Source organism: Oryctolagus cuniculus, chromosome 2 (assembly GCF_051225735.1).
Source record: "Oryctolagus cuniculus isolate XC-2025 breed Fujian yellow rabbit chromosome 2, ASM5122573v1, whole genome shotgun sequence".
Lineage (NCBI taxonomy): Eukaryota > Metazoa > Chordata > Mammalia > Lagomorpha > Leporidae > Oryctolagus > Oryctolagus cuniculus.
In genome coordinates, this window is record NC_142868.1 from 104,025,290 (window position 1) to 104,042,966 (window position 17,677).

The 17,677-nt window shown below is 43.9% G+C and overlaps 1 protein-coding gene across 8 annotated transcripts in view; it reads left to right on the forward strand.

Moving 5' to 3' along the window:
• The window catches only part of DAAM1 (dishevelled associated activator of morphogenesis 1), a 191,031-nt gene that overhangs the window by 145,912 nt on the left and 27,442 nt on the right, over nucleotides 1-17,677 (forward strand). For 4 of the 8 annotated variants that reach the window (XM_002709767.5, XM_051834423.2, XM_051834425.2 and 1 more), the window contains 9 exons: nucleotides 95-161; nucleotides 383-500; nucleotides 892-1,030; nucleotides 1,271-1,329; nucleotides 4,541-4,728; nucleotides 5,213-5,512; nucleotides 5,819-5,926; nucleotides 13,078-13,107; nucleotides 14,416-14,522. In XM_002709767.5, coding sequence (XP_002709813.1) covers nucleotides 95-161; nucleotides 383-500; nucleotides 892-1,030; nucleotides 1,271-1,329; nucleotides 4,541-4,728; nucleotides 5,213-5,512; nucleotides 5,819-5,926; nucleotides 13,078-13,107; nucleotides 14,416-14,522 — 1,116 coding nt within the window. The remainder of the gene's footprint in view (nucleotides 1-94; nucleotides 162-382; nucleotides 501-891; nucleotides 1,031-1,270; nucleotides 1,330-4,540; nucleotides 4,729-5,212; nucleotides 5,513-5,818; nucleotides 5,927-13,077; nucleotides 13,108-14,415; nucleotides 14,523-17,677) is intronic. The other 4 variants (XM_008252840.4, XM_070068660.1, XM_070068662.1 and 1 more) reach the window with 1 other exon arrangement.

The following is a 17,677-nucleotide window of genomic DNA, read 5'->3' on the forward strand; positions in this document are numbered from 1 at the left end:
TCAGGAAAGTGTTCAGGATTAGTGTCCTAAATCCTATGTGCCTATGTTTGTGGGATATTCTGCTTTTAACAACTCTGCTTCAATTATCTTTCAGGCACTTAGACTTTTTTGAAATGCTCCGAAATGAAGATGAACTAGAATTTGCCAAAAGATTTGAACTGGTATGTGTACTTACAATTCTTGAAATCACCAGCTCACAGCATTTCCCCTCTGTGAAGTGTGTTGTAGCATTGGTGTGGACCAGTGTAATCTATAAATCGGTGTCTGCTTTATTATCTAAATGGCAGAATTTGTTTTTGGTTCCCTTGGATTTACTTATCTTGCATTAAGGGAATTGAGGAACTTGGATGTTTTGCTTAGATTTCTTTTTTCTCTAAAACAGGTTCACATAGATACAAAAAGTGCGACTCAGATGTTTGAGCTGACCAGGAAGAGGCTGACTCATAGCGAGGCTTATCCTCATTTCATGTCCATCCTGCACCACTGCCTCCAGATGCCTTGTGAGTGTTTGTGACTTAGTGGGTCTCACTGAATGCTTGGGCACTGTCCAGAGAGCTCTGGCATCTGAACAGTGCACACCTGGGATTCCACGCCTTGGTTTTGTGACAGCCCCCTGTGTGTCTCCACACACCTTAAGGAGAGTTAGAAAATTCTCAAAATGATGTGAATTATAATTTAGTTTGATTTGAAAAGTAAATATGTGCCTTGTAACACATTGAGAAAAGAGGTATAGAGTGTCTCTCAGTCAAATAAATGATCATTGCATGCATCAATTTTGGGAACCGTTTGTACAGATGTTGTAAACATCCCTCTGGGTCCATGGCCGTAAAGGGTGACTACTGCTGAAAAATGTTTGCCCTACTTTAAAATAACTGTTCTTTTCTCTGTTAGATAAGAGGAGTGGCAACACTGTTCAGTACTGGCTGTTACTCGATAGAATTATACAGCAAATAGTCATCCAGAATGACAAAGGACAGGACCCTGACTCTACACCTTTGGAAAACTTTAATATTAAGAATGTCGTACGGATGTAAGTCTCTTCTCATTCTGTTACCTGTGAGGTGATAATGACAATGTAAGACATTCATTTTATCCTCCTTCAAAGTAATAGCTGGGAGAGTGGGAATGTTGTAGTTACTGTATACACATTTGCCAAATATCTAAGTTATATCTGGGTTTAAATAAGGTTACACGCGTGTGCATGGAGGATTTTTTTTTAGCTGCAGGCCTTTTACGTTTCTTGTAATGAATGTTCCTTGTTGTTATGCAGGCTGGTTAATGAGAATGAAGTTAAGCAGTGGAAGGAACAAGCAGAGAAAATGAGAAAAGGTAAACGATGAGGCCTGGCAGGAGAAGAAGCCATGTACTGGCTCCCGGTGACCTTGCTCTCTGCGTATTTTGGAATCTGCTTTGATGTCACTTGTTGGCTGTAGTGCTTAAGAAGGCTTTCTTTCTTCTTGTCTTAAGGGCGTTTTACACTTTTCTTAAATTATACTTTTTTAGTCTTCATGCAGATTTCTGTAATATTTTGTCTTTTCATTATAATCATGTAAAAAATTTTAAAGAGCTTACAGCATTTACTGTTCAGTACTGTTTGATTTAAATTTTCTAAATTACCAGTTATCCACTGCATAACTGCTCCTTAAAGCACACTAAGTTCTAAGACATTAGGGGTCACTTAAAATGTTTAAACAGAAGCATTGGCCACCAGGTTTCAGCAGCCCAGTTCTCTCCGTGACCTTAATTTGGCACCAATTGTAAAAAGAAAAATGCAAAAAATCGGTGACTACTGCAGAAATGTCTTTTATGGAACATTAACAAGCCAAGCTGATGGAGAATATTTGAATATGTCTCTAGATATTATCACTGAGCACTAAATAACCGGGGAGATGTTTGTGTCTATCATTGTGCCAGCCACTCACAGAAATATATGTATATTTTCTTCAGAATATTAGCAAATCAAAGTTGCCCCATTTGTGGAAACAGTCATCCTCCCAGCCAGTACTCTACTGCCATGCTGGTTAACCAACTTCCTTTTCCTCCTCTAAGTTGTTTGGTCATGGCCAGTGAAATATAGAAACACTCACCCCAGTGTTTAATGTGCTGACAAGAGAGGCCAAGAGATGCCTACAGGAGTGCCTTCCTTTGTGCCTTTCCATTGAGCAGGAGGAAAGCAGGGAATAACGCTCCCAGGAAACCAGGGAATAACAAGTGTTCCCATCACACAGTGAGCTCCTCCTGGGTGTCCAGATCGCTCTCAAATGAGTGAGGTTGCACCTGCATGTGTTCAATACATTGCAGAAACTGCTACCGGGAGAACAGAAGCATGTGCTAAGAGTTGGGATAGAGATTACACCAAAGAGAAAGTGGCCAGAGTAGGTGCACTGAGATGAGTATGCAGGCTGAAGAAGCTCTTGAGATGGAGCCAGGCGTCCGCTGAGTGAGCACCTGTGGACAGCCTGTGTGTCAGGCCGTGTGCCCCTCTGTGTGTGAGGGCTGACTCAGGTCCTCTGTCCTGCAACAAGAGGATTAAACCTAACTCGCAGGGTGGTTTGAAGACTCAGTGACAAAGATGAAGTGACGGAATTCTAGCAAGGCGTTCGGAATGTGCTGGTTGCAACCAGTACAGGATTCAGGTGGTCCAGTGGCGTAAGAGAAAATCCCCAAGGTCAGTGGAAGGAACAAGATGGTTTCAGAGTGAAATCATGGCTGGAGTGTAAAAGAGACAAGACTGTAGAGAAAAATCAGTTCTTTTCTGGAAGCTTCAGGGGGCAAAATTATATAAAGCAGGGCACGTGTTGACAAATTAGCCAGAAGACAGGGAGCTCTGCGACCTGAGAGGTGGAGACTATCGGGGGCCCTCTCAGCGCACAGCACACCCAGGAAAAGCTCAGGCAAAGCAGAGCACACGGACGTCGTTTGTGGAGCGTCCTTCAGGCTGGGCTTCCCAGACCCAGCGCTGGATCAGATCCTCTGAGGGGCATTTGGAAACCACAGATTTATTTATTTTTTTTAAAAGATTTATTTATTTATTTGAAAGTCAGAGTTACACAGGGAGAGAAGGAGAGAGAGAGAGAGAGAGAGAGAGAGAGAGAGAGAGAGAGAGAGAGAAGCCTTCCATCCACTGGTTCACACCACATTTGGCCTCAATGGCCGGAGCTGCACTGATCTGAAGCCAGGAGCCAGGAGCTTCCTCTGGGTCTCCTATGCGGGTGCAGGGGCCCAAGGACTTGGGCCATCTTCTGCTGCTTTCCCAGGCCACAGCAGAGAGCCAGATCAGAAGTGGAGCAGCCGGGATTTGAACTGGCGCCCATATGGGATTCCGGCCCTGCAGGCAGCAGCTTTACCCTCTTCGCCACAGTGCTGGCCCTGAAAAACACAGATTTCTAAGCCCTTCCCTCAGCCTATAAAAAAGACTCCTTGGACCTCCTTGGAATAGGGCCTGGCGGGTACTGAAGTGTTAAAAGCCTGGAGTGAGTCTGCGGCCCAGCCAGCTTTGTCAAAGGCCTGTGAGAGGAAGGCAAGTGCCTGGACTTAGAATCGTCCAAGAGGGATGCAGCGGAGGTAGGAAAGGAAAATGATGTGCAGTGAAGTGGCTCTGAGATGCAGATCTGAAGAAGTCTGAATTCTTGGAGTGGTAGGAATGGGTTGGTGTTACCTTAGCTCCAAGATGGGTAAAATCCCAGACTTTTGGTGGCTCAAATCCTACTCTGCAAAATCATACTTTTAAGGACACAGAAGAGAGGTCAGAGACAAAAAAAAAAAAGAATTTAAATGTGTCACCAAATTCAGAAGTAGAGACCAGGTCTGTGTAACTCAGTCCCAGTGGGTTATATCTCTAGTGGATTCATTGATATTAAAAGAATAGGAATTGGGGCCAAGTATTTGAAATAAAAACCTACAGCCTAAACTTCATTAATTCTCTTTTCCAGAGTTCATCACTCCTGTCAGCGAACTTGTGTTCTTTGGCAATGTGACTAATCCTTGTGCCAAACTGGGTGCCCTGCTCCCTTTAGCCTGGTCGGGGGAGTCGGGAAAATACAGCTGAGAGCTCACGTTGTCCTCCCTTATTACCATGGTTCTCCTGCCTGGCTGAGGCTGCTGCCTTATGATATGTAATGCTGACATGATACCATTCGCATTCACAAGTTTTAATAATTGCTTGTCAGAAGCATCCGCTACTTCAAGTAGCCTTCACGGAGGACAGTACCAGCCCAGTACTGGGCTTCTCCCAGTCCCATTTTCAAGTGCGAAAAGAGGCCTTCTAATACGCCTTTCTGCTGATGTTGCCCAAGGGCCATGCATATGGCTGGATTCTGAGTGAGCTACCAAACAGGCCCATCCTTTGCTCAGCTGTTTCATGTTTGGCTCTCTGGGGTCTCTTCCGTCTCTAGCCCTGGAGCACTCCCCTTGGTGGAGAAGGGGGATAATACTTGATAAATTGCCCCGCAATCTCTGCCCGGGTCCTCAATGTTCTTGGTAGAGAGAGTGTCCGACTTGAAGAGTCCTCTGTTTTCACGTGCGGTTGTTCTCGTTGTAGAGCACAGCGAGCTGCAACAGAAGCTGGAGAAGAAGGAGCGAGAATGTGATGCCAAGACCCAGGAGAAGGAGGAGATGATGCAGACCCTCAATAAAATGAAAGAGAAACTTGAAAAGGAGACTACAGAGCACAAGCAAGTCAAGCAGCAGGTGGCCGACCTCACGGCCCAGCTCCAGGAGCTCAGCAGGGTGAGGGCTGTGGGTCGGGCCTTCTGTTCTTCCTGGGGTCCCCCGTCCTTAAGTAGACAGCTCCTGCCTGGGGGAACAGAACCGGAAATGTATCGTGATTGAGGGCAGTAGTTGTGAGACTCACTCCCTCTGCTGTCACATAGATTGGGCAGCAGAGGCCGTGTGGGGTGTACAGTTTTCAATACGATTCCTCTAGTAGGAACAAATGAATTCACATTACCTTCTTAAAACAAGAGCTGGTGTCAAGAAAACCAAACTGTACACTAGTGGAAGAAATAGGAGAGATGTGAACGCTTGGCAGACAGGCACTTGAATGTGAAATACAAAAAATGTGACCCGACGGAGTCCACAAAGACCTTGAGTCCGTTTGGCACACTGACCCTTTAATCCACACTCTCAGGAGGGCAGGTTTCCCTGTAATAGTCACTTTGGGTGAACTGCCTTCTTCCGCTGATCTTCTCTTCCCCTGTTTTTGTCTTTGCAGAGGGCAGTCTGTGCTGCAATCCCGGGTGGGCCCTCGCCTGGAGCTCCAGGGGCCCCCTTTCCTTCCTCTGTACCCGGCTCTCTCCTTCCTCCCCCTCCCCCTCCCCCTCTACCAGGTGGACTGCTTCCTCCTCCTCCCCCTCCCCTGCCTCCCGGGGGCCCTCCTCCTCCCCCAGGGCCGCCTCCCTTGGGGGGAATCATGCCACCTCCTGGTGCTCCAATGGGCCTGGCTCTCAAGAAGAAGAACATTCCTCAACCCACGAATGCCCTGAAGTCCTTCAACTGGTCGAAGCTGCCTGAGGTGAGCGCTCCCCTTTCCCGCTGAGGGCAGCGGCAGCGGCAGCAGCTCGCTGAAGACAGCCCTGGCTGCTGCAGGATTTCTTTTACTTATTTTTAAATTTTATTTAAGTTCTACAAGTTTCATGTATTTCATATATACAGATTTAGGAATTAAGCTTCTGAAATAAAGGACAGGTTTGAAGCCAGCTCACTAAGAGCAACTGGTAGAAGGAAAAATTGGAATATCAGCCCTTTTGTAAAAACAACCGTGCCTGTTCCTTTTGTTTATAACTATAAACCATAATGTTTGTTAACTTGGTATTTGTAGAACAAACTGGAAGAAACAGTGTGGACTGAGATTGATGATACGAAAGTCTTCAAAATTCTAGATCTCGAAGACCTGGAAAGAACTTTCTCTGCCTACCAGAGACAGCAGGTAACAGCACGTGCCCTGCAGATGCCAAGCGTACATCTCCTTATGCACGGTCCCTGGCCCTTCTGCCATAACTGTGATATGATAAGGGATCTGCCCTGGCATGTTCCCACAAAGCAGCATGGTGTGTGTGCCACATGTGTGTCCACATGCCTGCCAGTGTGTATGTAAACAGCCCTGGTACATGTCCAAGGTCATGTCTGCCTCCGTGTGACGAGTTTTGTATATCATTGTCACTATCTAACCAAATTGGTCACCAGCAGAAAATATCGGAGTTATTTATAACATGTTGTCACCTCCGAGTATTTGTTTCTGGAGCCATTTTGGTGTATCTAAATTTTTAAAAGATAGGAATCAAATGGTTACAGTCGGAAGCAGGAGGCTTTTTGGAATTGATGGGACCTTGGGAAGGACAGGCGCTGGCGCATGAGCAGAACTGGGCAGGAGATAAGACCTAGAGACTACTCATCAGGAACACGACGCCCAGCCGCGGGGTTGCAAACAAGTAGCTAGTGTGGAGCAGGGCCAGAGCAGCTACTGAACGGTAAGCACAGATCTTGTAATAGAGGCGTGGACGTGTGATTTCTCGTTTCCTGGCTGCCCACAGTGATGAGGCAGGGTATCAGCACACTGTTGAGTCCTGATCACAGTGGTGCGGTACCTCTTGCCCCTCAAGACACCGTCTTAGTAAGTCCTCTAAAGGGTCGACCAGAGAATTTCAGAAGAACAAAGAAAAGGTGGAGTAAGCTCCCAAACATTGATCAGAGCCCTGGGAGAAGCCGAGTCCAAAAAGAGGGAAGATCATTGAGGATGATAAAAGGGGAGGAATATGAAGAGAGCACAGGGTGTCTTGAACAGGACTCACATGCTGGGCGTCTACACCAGGGCTTCCCCTGGGCTTCATCGGAGGCCCTTGGCTGCCACATGAATCACGCCCAGGGTGGAGCATTCTCAGACAGGCAGCAGACTTCCTAATCGGCGTACTTGGCTTTGTTCCCAAGAAAGTGAGCCTCGGAAAACAAGTGCTAAGCACCAAGGGAGAAAGAAGATGGGCTGAGGCTGGCAGAGAAACAGAAGCGAGGATTTGTTTGTGCCCTGATTTTATTTTCAGTATGGCTTTTGGTGCATGACGTGGGGGAGGGGGACAGTGGTGTTTCGCCAGAGTATGGTCTGAAGGGAAAGCTCTGTGCAGTGTCTTTTGTAATAGTCTAGTAACATACAAAAACAAAGGTGGATGCCAGTCATGGTAACATGAACCCTAACGCAAGAACCCTCAGCTTGCCCCCACCATAAGTAGGAAGACAAACTTCTGCAATGTTAGGCACACCAAAGAAAGGACAAAGAGTAGAAAGCAAGATGCTTTGTGTTGGAAAAAGACAAAGAAAGGGTGTGTTTGGAGTCTTCTATGGCAGGTGCTCTGGCCATGCCACTCCTTGTTGGCTGCAGTATGCTCCTCTTTCTCGCTCTCTTCCGTCCCAGGAAGCTGTTCGCTGGGCCTTGACATGAACTCACGGGACATCTTTGCAAACTTCCTTATATTCAAACATTCCGATGTGGTTACGTGCCACATGGGTTTCCCGTGTCATTTTCAGTTGCTGATGCTGGTCCATGTTCGTTGTCTAAGATGAAGGTTCGGGAACTCAGAGAAGTATATTAAACAGGGGAGAGCAGCAGTCCTTCCAAGCGATGCTGCTCAAGTCTGAGCATGTGGGTTGCATTTATTTTGAAGGCAGGTGGTTGAAAGGCCCAAGTTGTAAGACTCATAATTAACTGGCTTTCAGCAGAAGGATGCTGCCAAAGCGCTCTGGGACAGATATGTGGACAGTTCTCAAGATCCCTGGGAGACAGGACTGCAGAAAGCCTAGCAGTTGGGTAATTGTCTCCTAGCAACCAACCCTGTGTAAGTAATCAGTAGGCATTCTTCAGGAGGGACTGGAACGTTTCAGTTGTGCTTATACTAAGCAGACTGGTAAAGCGGAAGAAGAGTTGTGACCCTATTTTCAGTAGCACTTTCTGGAAAAAAATTTCAACACACCTGCTCAACTTGAATAACTCAAGAATGCTTTCACTTTAGGTGTAAGAATTTGAATTGAGAATTTTTAAGCCAGAACTATATTTTCCACATGAGAATAATTTGAGCCATTCTACAGAATTTACTGAACTTTAGGAGGCAGAAGATAAGAAAATACAGACATTCTAGTTGGACTATGTAGGACAGAAAATAGAAGTTGTTCTTACTGAATGGCCATTGCATGAGGAACAGCAGCATCAAAGACCTATGTGTTTTCATATACGATCCTCATTTCTACTCCAAAATGAACATTGAGAACCCATTTTTCCATGATGTCTCTACTTTGCTCCCTCAAGAGTTATGAAACCCTGGTCAGACTCCAAGGATTTCAGCCAGTTGTTAGGCTAAATAAATTTCTCAGGCCAAGGAACCCATGAATACTGTTGTCTTGATGCATACAACAGAAACCTTATGTGTAGTAAGGGTTTAATATAATTTAGGTGAATAATGATACTTTAATCATACATTCATGTATTAACACATATATACATATGAGGGGATCTTCCAGATATTCATGGAAATGTATATTATAAAAAATATGGGTTTCAATAATTTTTGTACCAAAATAAATATCTTCTAATTCCATTTTTCCATAAACTTTTAGAATTCCATTCTTTTGTATAGGCACATATATCCATATGCTTACATACTTATATACACATAAAATATGTCCATATTGAAAAATACCATATCATTAACTGATATTTACTTATATTGTCCACTTTAAATGTGAAGTATTTCAAAGGATACAAATGTGTTCAATGTTTACATATGCCCACAATGTAACTGACAGTATAAAAGAAGAGATAAAGAAAAATCATAAATAGCCATAATGTGGGTTTAAAGATTATAATCCATATTACACATCCATTCTATTCCTAGTTCTGCATACACACAGTGCCTATGGAGCTCTTATGCTTCATTTCTTTCTTTTTTAAAAGTTTTATTCATTTATTTATTTGAGAGGTAGAGTTATTGACAATGAGAGGGAGAGACAGAGAGAAAGGTCTTCCATCTGCTGGTTCACTCCTCAATTGGCCACAATGGCTGGAGCTGTGCCAATCTGAAGCCAGAAGCCAGGAGCTGCTTCCAGGTCCCCCATGCGGGTGCAGGGGCCCAAGGACTTAGACCATCTTCTACTGCTTTCCCAGGCCATAGTAGAGAGCTGGATTGGAAGTGGAACAGCCTGGACTAGAACCAGCACCCATATGGGATGCTGGCACCGCAGGTGAAGGATTAACCTACTGCACTACTGCACAGCCCCTCTTATGCTTATTTTCTTATTTTATACTCAACTGCAGCTCTGTGAGGTGGATATTATTCCTATTTTACAAATAGTAAAATGTGGCTTAGTGTATATTCAGTTGCCCAACAGGTGGCACAGGTGGGACTAAAATTGGCATAATTGTCAGTTCCACTTTTTCTTTACTCCATGGTTTTACTCATTTATGAATGTCAGATTGTGTGGAGGATTTTCTTTAGCTGCAGTTTGAGGAACAAAGCCACTCCTATTCAGAGTTTTATTTTTTCAGTACAGATATCAAAGGTGTGTTGAGTTGATTATGTAAAGCTTGTGTGCCACATGAACTGGAACTTAATAGCATGCAGCTGTTCCCCTGCTCAAGTTATGAAAATACACTAAAACGTTTATTTCTTAAATTTCAGGACCTCTTATCAAAACTCCATCGTGCATGATTTCTAGATCATCCACGAAAGATCTACTTTAATGTATACAGGGCATAGCAATTAAATAATATCCATCTCACTTTTATGAGAAGCTTTCAACCTGAGATACTATAAATTTATCTCTCCCTGTCCATGCAATTGAAGAGAGAGAAATGAGTTCTAAGTACTGCAGTCTCCTAAAGGGAGTCAGCTCTGTAGCAACAAATTAGTAGCTCTCTGTCTCTTCCTTCAGCCTGCGTTTGCTGAGGACAGCCCTTCTGTTAGCATCCTGTCATCAGCACACAGTGTAATACTGCAAAGCCCCTGGGGAACAAAGGGTAACTGTCATCCCAAGGCTCCGGAATCCAAGGTCTCCCGTTTGCAATGTATAGGTCCTTCTGGGATCCCATCTGGAACATTCTGGGGTATCTTTAAATAAAAGGTCACAGGGTTTTCCTTGTTTGCTCTTTGGACAGCTTTCATTGTGTACATTGAATGTTCACAGCGACAAATGTTGTGATTTAGGATGTTGCCGTAATCTTGGTCCTCAACCGTGGCACATGCAGGCAGAAGGGGGATTACAGATAGGGGCTTCCCTGGGACCAGAGTCTGAGGCGGAGGCTGTGTGACTGGGCTCCCTGGTAAGAATTAGTCAGAGGTAGCATTTTGCATAAATACTGGTGTGTGCATTTTCCCTCAGGATCTCCGATTTTTATTTATTTGATTTATGAAAGATTTTTACCTCCAACAGATCAGGAATCTTTCATGTAAGGATTGTCATGCTGTATGAACTCCATCTACCTTTTTGTATTCCAAACCTTAAGCGCTACACCAAAACTTGTCTGAAAAAAAGTCGGACATCCTCTTAGAGAGCCCAGATATTAGCCGTTGTGTCATACCTGACCCAAGCAACTAGAAGTATTTTTTTTAATTCCCCTCATTGTAAAACATGGTTTCAAAAAGGATATTAACTTAGTTGAAATCTGCCTGGAAGCATCATTATTTTTTTGTTGTTTTTAAAAAGATTTATTTATTTACTTGAAAGAGTTACACACAGAGAGAGAGAGAGAGAGAGAGAGGTCTTCCATCTGCTGGTTCACTCCCCAGTTGGCCACAATGGCTGGAGCTGTGCCAATCCAAAGCCAGGAGCCTCCGCCGCATCTCCCACATGGGTACAGGAGCCCAAGGACTTGGACCATCTTTTGCTGCTTTCCCAGGCCACAGCAGAGAGCTGGATCAGAAGTGGAGCAGCCAGGACTCGAACCGGCACCCGTATGGGATGTCAGCCCTGCAGGCTGCAGCTTTGCCCACCACGCCACAGCACCGGCCCTCATCATTTCTAACATTGCCCCATCCATTGAAATTCATAATCTTCGCAACTTTGTCCTGTGCTGACTTAAGGGCTTTAGAAGCGGAACCTTAAGGTTTAAATGAAGCAGGCACTGCCATGGCATCCTTCATCCCCACCTCTGGAGAGACATATTACATAGCAATGAGCTGTTAGACCAAACTGCTGCTGCCGATTACAAATGGAGATCCTGTCCTGCTGCTCTTCAGCTGCTACATAGAGCAACAGGGGAGTAAACAGCCTGTCTCTCAGCCGCAAAGATACAGTTGTAGTAGATGATAGTTCCCAGGTGTTGAGTCACAAACGTGTGTCAGGTTCTGTACGAAATGCTTTGCATGCATCATCACATTATCTCACAGGAATAAGTAAGCTATTTAATCCCATTTTTTAGATGGAACTGAGCTGCAAGCCATACACCCAGTAAATGACAGCTGTCTGATTCTACAGCCCATTACAGTAGAGATCAGACGTCTAAATTTCTAGACACTGGAAAACTAAAATGTAAAGTGAATTGCAGGGAACTTCATAAAAATTTCTTCTCTGAAAGCCAGACTGCAAGGACAGGATCTAGCTTCAACAAGCAACTTTCTCTAAGAGGAAAAAAAAAAAGATTAAAATGACTTCATGGAGTTCACTTCACTGTAGTCTTTTCTGCTCTTGAAAGGAAACTCCTATTTTTTTAAAAGACTTATTTATTTTATTTGAAAGGCAAACTTAGAGAGGTTGAGACAAAGAGAGGTCTTCCATCTGCTGGTTCACTCCCCAAATGGCTACAACGGCTGGACCTATGCTAGGCCAAAACCAGGAGTCGGTTACTTCTTCTGGGTCTCCCACATAGCTGCAGGGGCCAAAGGACTTGGGCCATCTTACACTGCTTTCTCAGTCCATTAGCAGGGACTCAATCGCTCCATTATGGGATGCAGCATCATAGGCAGTGGCTTTACCCACTATACCACAACACCAGCCCCAGGACACTACCTTTATAGGAACAGTCCTAAGGAACTTCAGAACAGAAATGACAGTTATAACAGAGAGAAAAGAAAACTGGAGTTAGCAGACGAAAGGTTTCGTGTGGTTATCAATTTGTTCTTAAATGCCATGCTAGAAAAGCAGTCCCTCCTTTTATGGATAGAACGTGTTCTGATTCCCCCTAGAGAAATGATGTGAAACAGCTCATCTGTGTAAAATTGGCCTTGGCGGGGCTGCCAAGACCAGTGAGACCTTAAGGAATCTGCTGAGCACATGCTGGGTGTGCAAACTGTCGGCCCAAAAGCTGGGGTGTGTTTTGCACACTGAAGCTTTATTAGTTCCAACACTGCAAAACTACACAAAGGAAACTGTAACCTTTTCATAACGTGTCAGTCACCTCTTCTGATTTCCCTTCTTCACTCCCAGTCTTTTCTAAGAATTGCTTCAAGAAGAGCTGTTGACCTTGTGCCTGAACAGCCCTGAGTCTGAGACAGGGCCACTGGTGGCTACACACCACACGCACCACTGTTTGTCTCTTACTTGCACATTCTGTCTTTCCTCATACTTACCTACATACAGGCTTTGTGAGGACACTCTGGGCGTACTGAGAGTTGATATTACTGGCTTAGTTTGTTCAGTTTGTCTCCTCTTAGTCCTTTCTCATGACACAAGAAGATAGGCAATTGCACCCCAAATGCCTATTTTTCTGGTAGTTCATGATAATGAGAAGTTTCCTCAAGTCGACGAACATGCTTGATATTCTCGTGCTTCAAGCAGTCACACTGAGTAAAGAGAGCCGGGGGTCTTCGTGGGTTGCTTTGAACCCTCCCTTTTCTGCATTTCATCTCTCACCATTGAAAATTACATTCAGCAGATGTCATCGGCTTTCCCTGCCCTGATTACTTGGGACTGTCCTCTTCATAGCTTCTTCGACCAGCCTCTTAGCCTTGTCAGCTCTCCTGGCTGGGCCAGGGGCGTAGGTCATCTCTTCCCCTGCACCACCGATTCCCGTGACTGCTTTAGCTCTTCCCCATTTGTTGCTGTGATTTCTGAACTGCGTGTGTCTGATTTGCCTTTTCCATGCCTCTGCCATGGCTGTAGGATTTCTTTGTGAACAGTAACTCCAAGCAGGTAAGTGAGCTACCACCTAAACCATGTTTAATATTTCTCATTGGCTCACTGTAGGCTTGAGATTTCTTGACTTATCTTTTTTTTTTTTTTTAAGATAGTGTAATGCAATGCCTGGGTAGTTCCCAGGGTTTTAACTCTTCACTGAGTATCTAGAGGTTTTCCTGAAACCTGAGCATAACTGGAGACAGCTGATGTTTGGTCATGTGGTGCCTCATGGTGCTTCGTTTAAAAAGTAAATTCCATATTGCCTTTTCTTTCTGAACTACCACACAGTTCCACAGCTCTGTTTGCCTTACATTTTTAAATGTCATATTGCAGTTTTTGAAAATTTTTTTATTTATTTGAAAGAGTTAGAGAGCCACAGAAAGGGAGAGAGAGAGATCTTCCATCTACTGGTTCACTCCCCAAATCACTGCAATGGCCAGTGCTGGGCCAGGCCAAAACTAGAATCCAAGAGCTTCATCTGGGTCTCCACAATGGGTGCCAGGGACTCAAGCACCTGGACCATCCTCCACTGCTTTTCCCAGGCCATGAGCAGGGAGCAGGATCAGAAGTGAAGCAGCCAGGACACAAACCAGTGCCCCTATGGGATGCCAGCATCACTTGTGGCAGATTTACCCTCTATGCCACAATGCCGGCCCCCATCATCCATTTTAATCAATCCTTACTGCTAATGAAATCAAACTTGCTGCTTATCAAGTTAGTCTATGTTTTCATCTCGAACTTTTTATTGTTATCAATACCCCTGGTACCCAGTGTACTCAAATAGTATTTTATATAGAATTGTTTTCACCATAACTGTAACCGGCCACCACTGCATACCAGCTGGCCTTGGGAACTTCCTGTTGCACGTGAAGATGTTTGGGAAGTTTCATTGTTCACCATGTTTGATTGCTCGGATGCAAATGGTCCTGGGCTGAATGGGCCCTCAGATGGCTGGGCCAGCCATGGCGAGCCTCAGCTGAGCTGATTCATAGTGACAGTGCTTCTGTCTGCTGTCCACAGGGATTTGGAGGACAAAAGGAAGGCATCACTCACTGATAATTTATGCACGCTCCACATCTTCAACTTGGAAGCACTTTGTTCTTCCAAATAATGCTTTTTAAATGTGGGTGGTCAGCCTGCCTTACTATGTCCATTTTCCAGCTACATGTAGCCTTTGTTTCAACCCTGCCATCTACCTACACTCCCATTTCACCGTCTCAGCTCTTCCCATTTGTGTCCATATATTTGTGATGGTGTGAGAGAGAGAGAATTCTGGGAATGTCACTGTCGGGCTTTGATGGATTTCTTTGGTGCTCTCTACAGAAAGAAGCAGATGCCATTGATGACACACTGAGTTCCAAACTTAAAGTCAAAGAGCTTTCAGTGATTGATGGTCGAAGAGCTCAGAACTGCAACATCCTTCTGTCAAGGTATTGTTGATGTTGAGCAAACGTTGCTCCCGGGACCAGCTTTCTCCATTAGGTGACGCAACGTTCACATACTTGTCCCTTTGTTTTAGCTGTGTTCTGCTGCAGGGCAAGGTTTTGGATTTCCTCTGTTTACGGTGGGGAGAAGTCCCAGTGCCTGCTTTCCTTGGTGGGAGCCAACATTTCTGAATGCCTGTGTCCTTGGCATGTGATTTCCAGGGTTCTAAATGTAAAAGCAGAGCATCGTGAGTCACCGTTTTCATTCCTGAGAGCCTGTGAAAGGGATTTGTCTTTTTTTTCACACCTGTTAGCCTCAGAGATTCTTTGTTCCGTGAGCAAATGTATCACAAAATGAGGACCAGTACGGCTCTGCTTCATGTTTGCCTTCTAATGTCACCTTTTGATATTTCAAGGTTATATGAGCACATGCTTTTTCTTTTTGTTTTTTAATGGCTAAAAAATATGTAAATCTCAAACCCTAGTGAAACACTAATGTGTCCATTTCAGCCCTGTTCAGAAGTCTTTCTCATGACCTTGGAACTGGAAGAAAGGGGGACAGGAGAGGAACTTTCAGAGCTTAGAATCTGATTGCAGCTTCATGCAATGTTATCGGGTCATTCTGAATATTTCAAGTAGCTTTTCTGTATCTAGTTTCTTTCTTTTTCTTTTTTTTTTTTTTTCCTAAAAGGGACTTTCATATAATGCAAAGGTATGTAATGCTTATGAGTGAATGAGAAGAGAAAGAATCCTGAATATGGGGGCTTCAAAGGAGTGCTGTGTAAGCATTGAGGCTGTCTCTCCCAGGGAGAATGAAGGAGGAAAGAAGTCCTCTTGTGATTTAGATAGTCTTAGAATGAGTTTCTTGTAACACAAAGAACTCCTGCTTGGTTTTCAGCATGGAAGCCTGATTGTTAGCCAGATATATATTCCTTTAGGGAGCAAATGTTTTCTTTTAGTAAAAGAGAAATTGAACCTTAGTGAATTTTAATGCAACTTGTAACATGAGCCACTCTGTTAGCATTCACTTCTGCCTCTGGCAGGATGCTGTGTAATGGCCGGGCTCTGAATTAAGTCTGCTTTCTCTCTCTGAACTGTGCTGGGGTTAGATAACCTATCTGTCTAAGACACCATTGAACATAATTTGAATGTGCAGTTATTTTTTCTTCTACAATGTTTGCAGTTTGATTTGTTACCTTTTTACAAACATTATTCTTGCTAGGAAAATTAAATGGATATTTTCAAGTCTGAATTGCTCCCTATACTTTGTGCTTTTGCCATCCAGATGAGCACTCCAAAACAAGTTGACAAAGGGGCTGTCACTCCAAGTGCTGCAGTGTTGAAATGCTTGTAGGGTGAAAACTGTGACCTAGTTCCTCACAGACACATTACGCGCAGTACTGAGTGCCAGCCGAGGTAATTACACTAGTTATAGATAAGGTTACAACGCTTTCTGGCTGAGTTCCCATCCATTATTGAAGGAATCATTTCATATTTCTGGTATATAACTCTCTCGTTACCTCAAAAGTGTCAGAGCCCAAGGTGGCTGAAAACTTGTCTAAACTGTTTTTCTAAAAGACAGTTACAAGAATTTGCCTCATATCTGTTATCTATTAAACTTTGCTTTAATGGAAACATGCTATTCTAATGAGTATGATGCAAAAATTGTGTTGTAGACAACAAAGGAATGTAAGTCCCAGCTGACCTTATGTTAGTGAGGTTATATAGGTACTTTAAGAGACAAAAATGGAAGCAGGTTCATGTTGCACAATTGACCAATGTAGAATACAGTTAAGAATCAGGTTGTCATTCTTTTTTTAAAGAGGCTTCCTTGACATGGCAGACTGGATGTAGTAAACCACAAAAAGTTACTTGAAAGTAGGGAGATTTGGCCTAAATCCACTGAAGCACAGCTAAAGCTGACCCAGCCACCCATCTTTAACATATTTTAATCACGCTTGGATGTTCCAATCCTCTTGGCAAATTTTTGAGTAGAGCAAGGTAGAGGTAAACACTGTTTTCAGATGGTTGCTTTGCTTCCTGCTTTGTAAAGAAAGCTGCAGCGGATGCCTAGAAAGCCGCCACCCTCCAGCACACCAGAACACTGCCAGGCTTTAAAAGCAATTAAAAGGCTAGGCTTGGTTAGGGTCCTTAAATTACAGAGATTAGAAACCCATTCTGTAGATGACAGATGACACTAAGAACTCTGCTACCTGTGGAGCCCTCCCAGAGGGCGGGGCAGCCCTCCTCCCTTTCCTGTAAGGTAGACTTTCTTTGTCCTTCCAGTAGGCTGTAAACATGGCCTTAACGTTGACAGGTAGAGTTTCTTAAGTACTACCCATTAAAGTCTCCAGTCTCTTTTTGGGCCACATTAAAAGAAACCAAAAATTGTTAGGATTTAGAGCTAGTGCTTAGTCCAGACAGCCTCTGGGGGTTGAGGAGCATAAATATATACAATTTCAAAAGTAAGAAGTTCTGCCCTCCATATGGGGAGCTAATGAAATACAAATCTGATACTTCAAGTATTGTTCTCACTCTGATTTTCAACTCCTTTTCTTTTAAATGCAAAACAGAAGGGACTTAGCAGAACCATACCATAAAATTATTTTCTCAACTTCGTGTGAAAAGGATACAGATTTTTTTTTTTTTTTTTTTTTTTTTTTTTTTTTGCTCATAAGCAGGGCTTTTCTCATGATGGTCTTGGATGTTTCTGTAGCCAGTGGTTTTCATTAGTGGCAGTTCCCATCTTTCCTAGTGTCACTGTTTCTTGGCTTTGCCTGGCCACACCGTGGTGTTTGCACTGACATTGACCCAAGAGCCTTTAGTGTCCAGGAAGCCAGGGCTCCACAGGGCCTTCCCGATGCTTGGTACGGTTTTTACTCTTGTTGTACATATTACCCACACCAGCTTAGCTAAATTGTCCCATTTAAGAATGGAGACCTTCTGTCAAGATGTTCCCATGAAATGTTCACAAGGCAATGACTAGAACGATCTGGAGTAATCTGGCAGGACCAGACTCTATACATAGCATAGGGGTTATGGTGCGGCTACAGCTCAGTGTGGTAATGGGTTTGTTTTGAGAGCATAGATAATTTGGCATTTTGCCTAGTTGCTGTATTTGGACTTGAGAACACGAGATAAAAGAGAATATTTGTGCCATG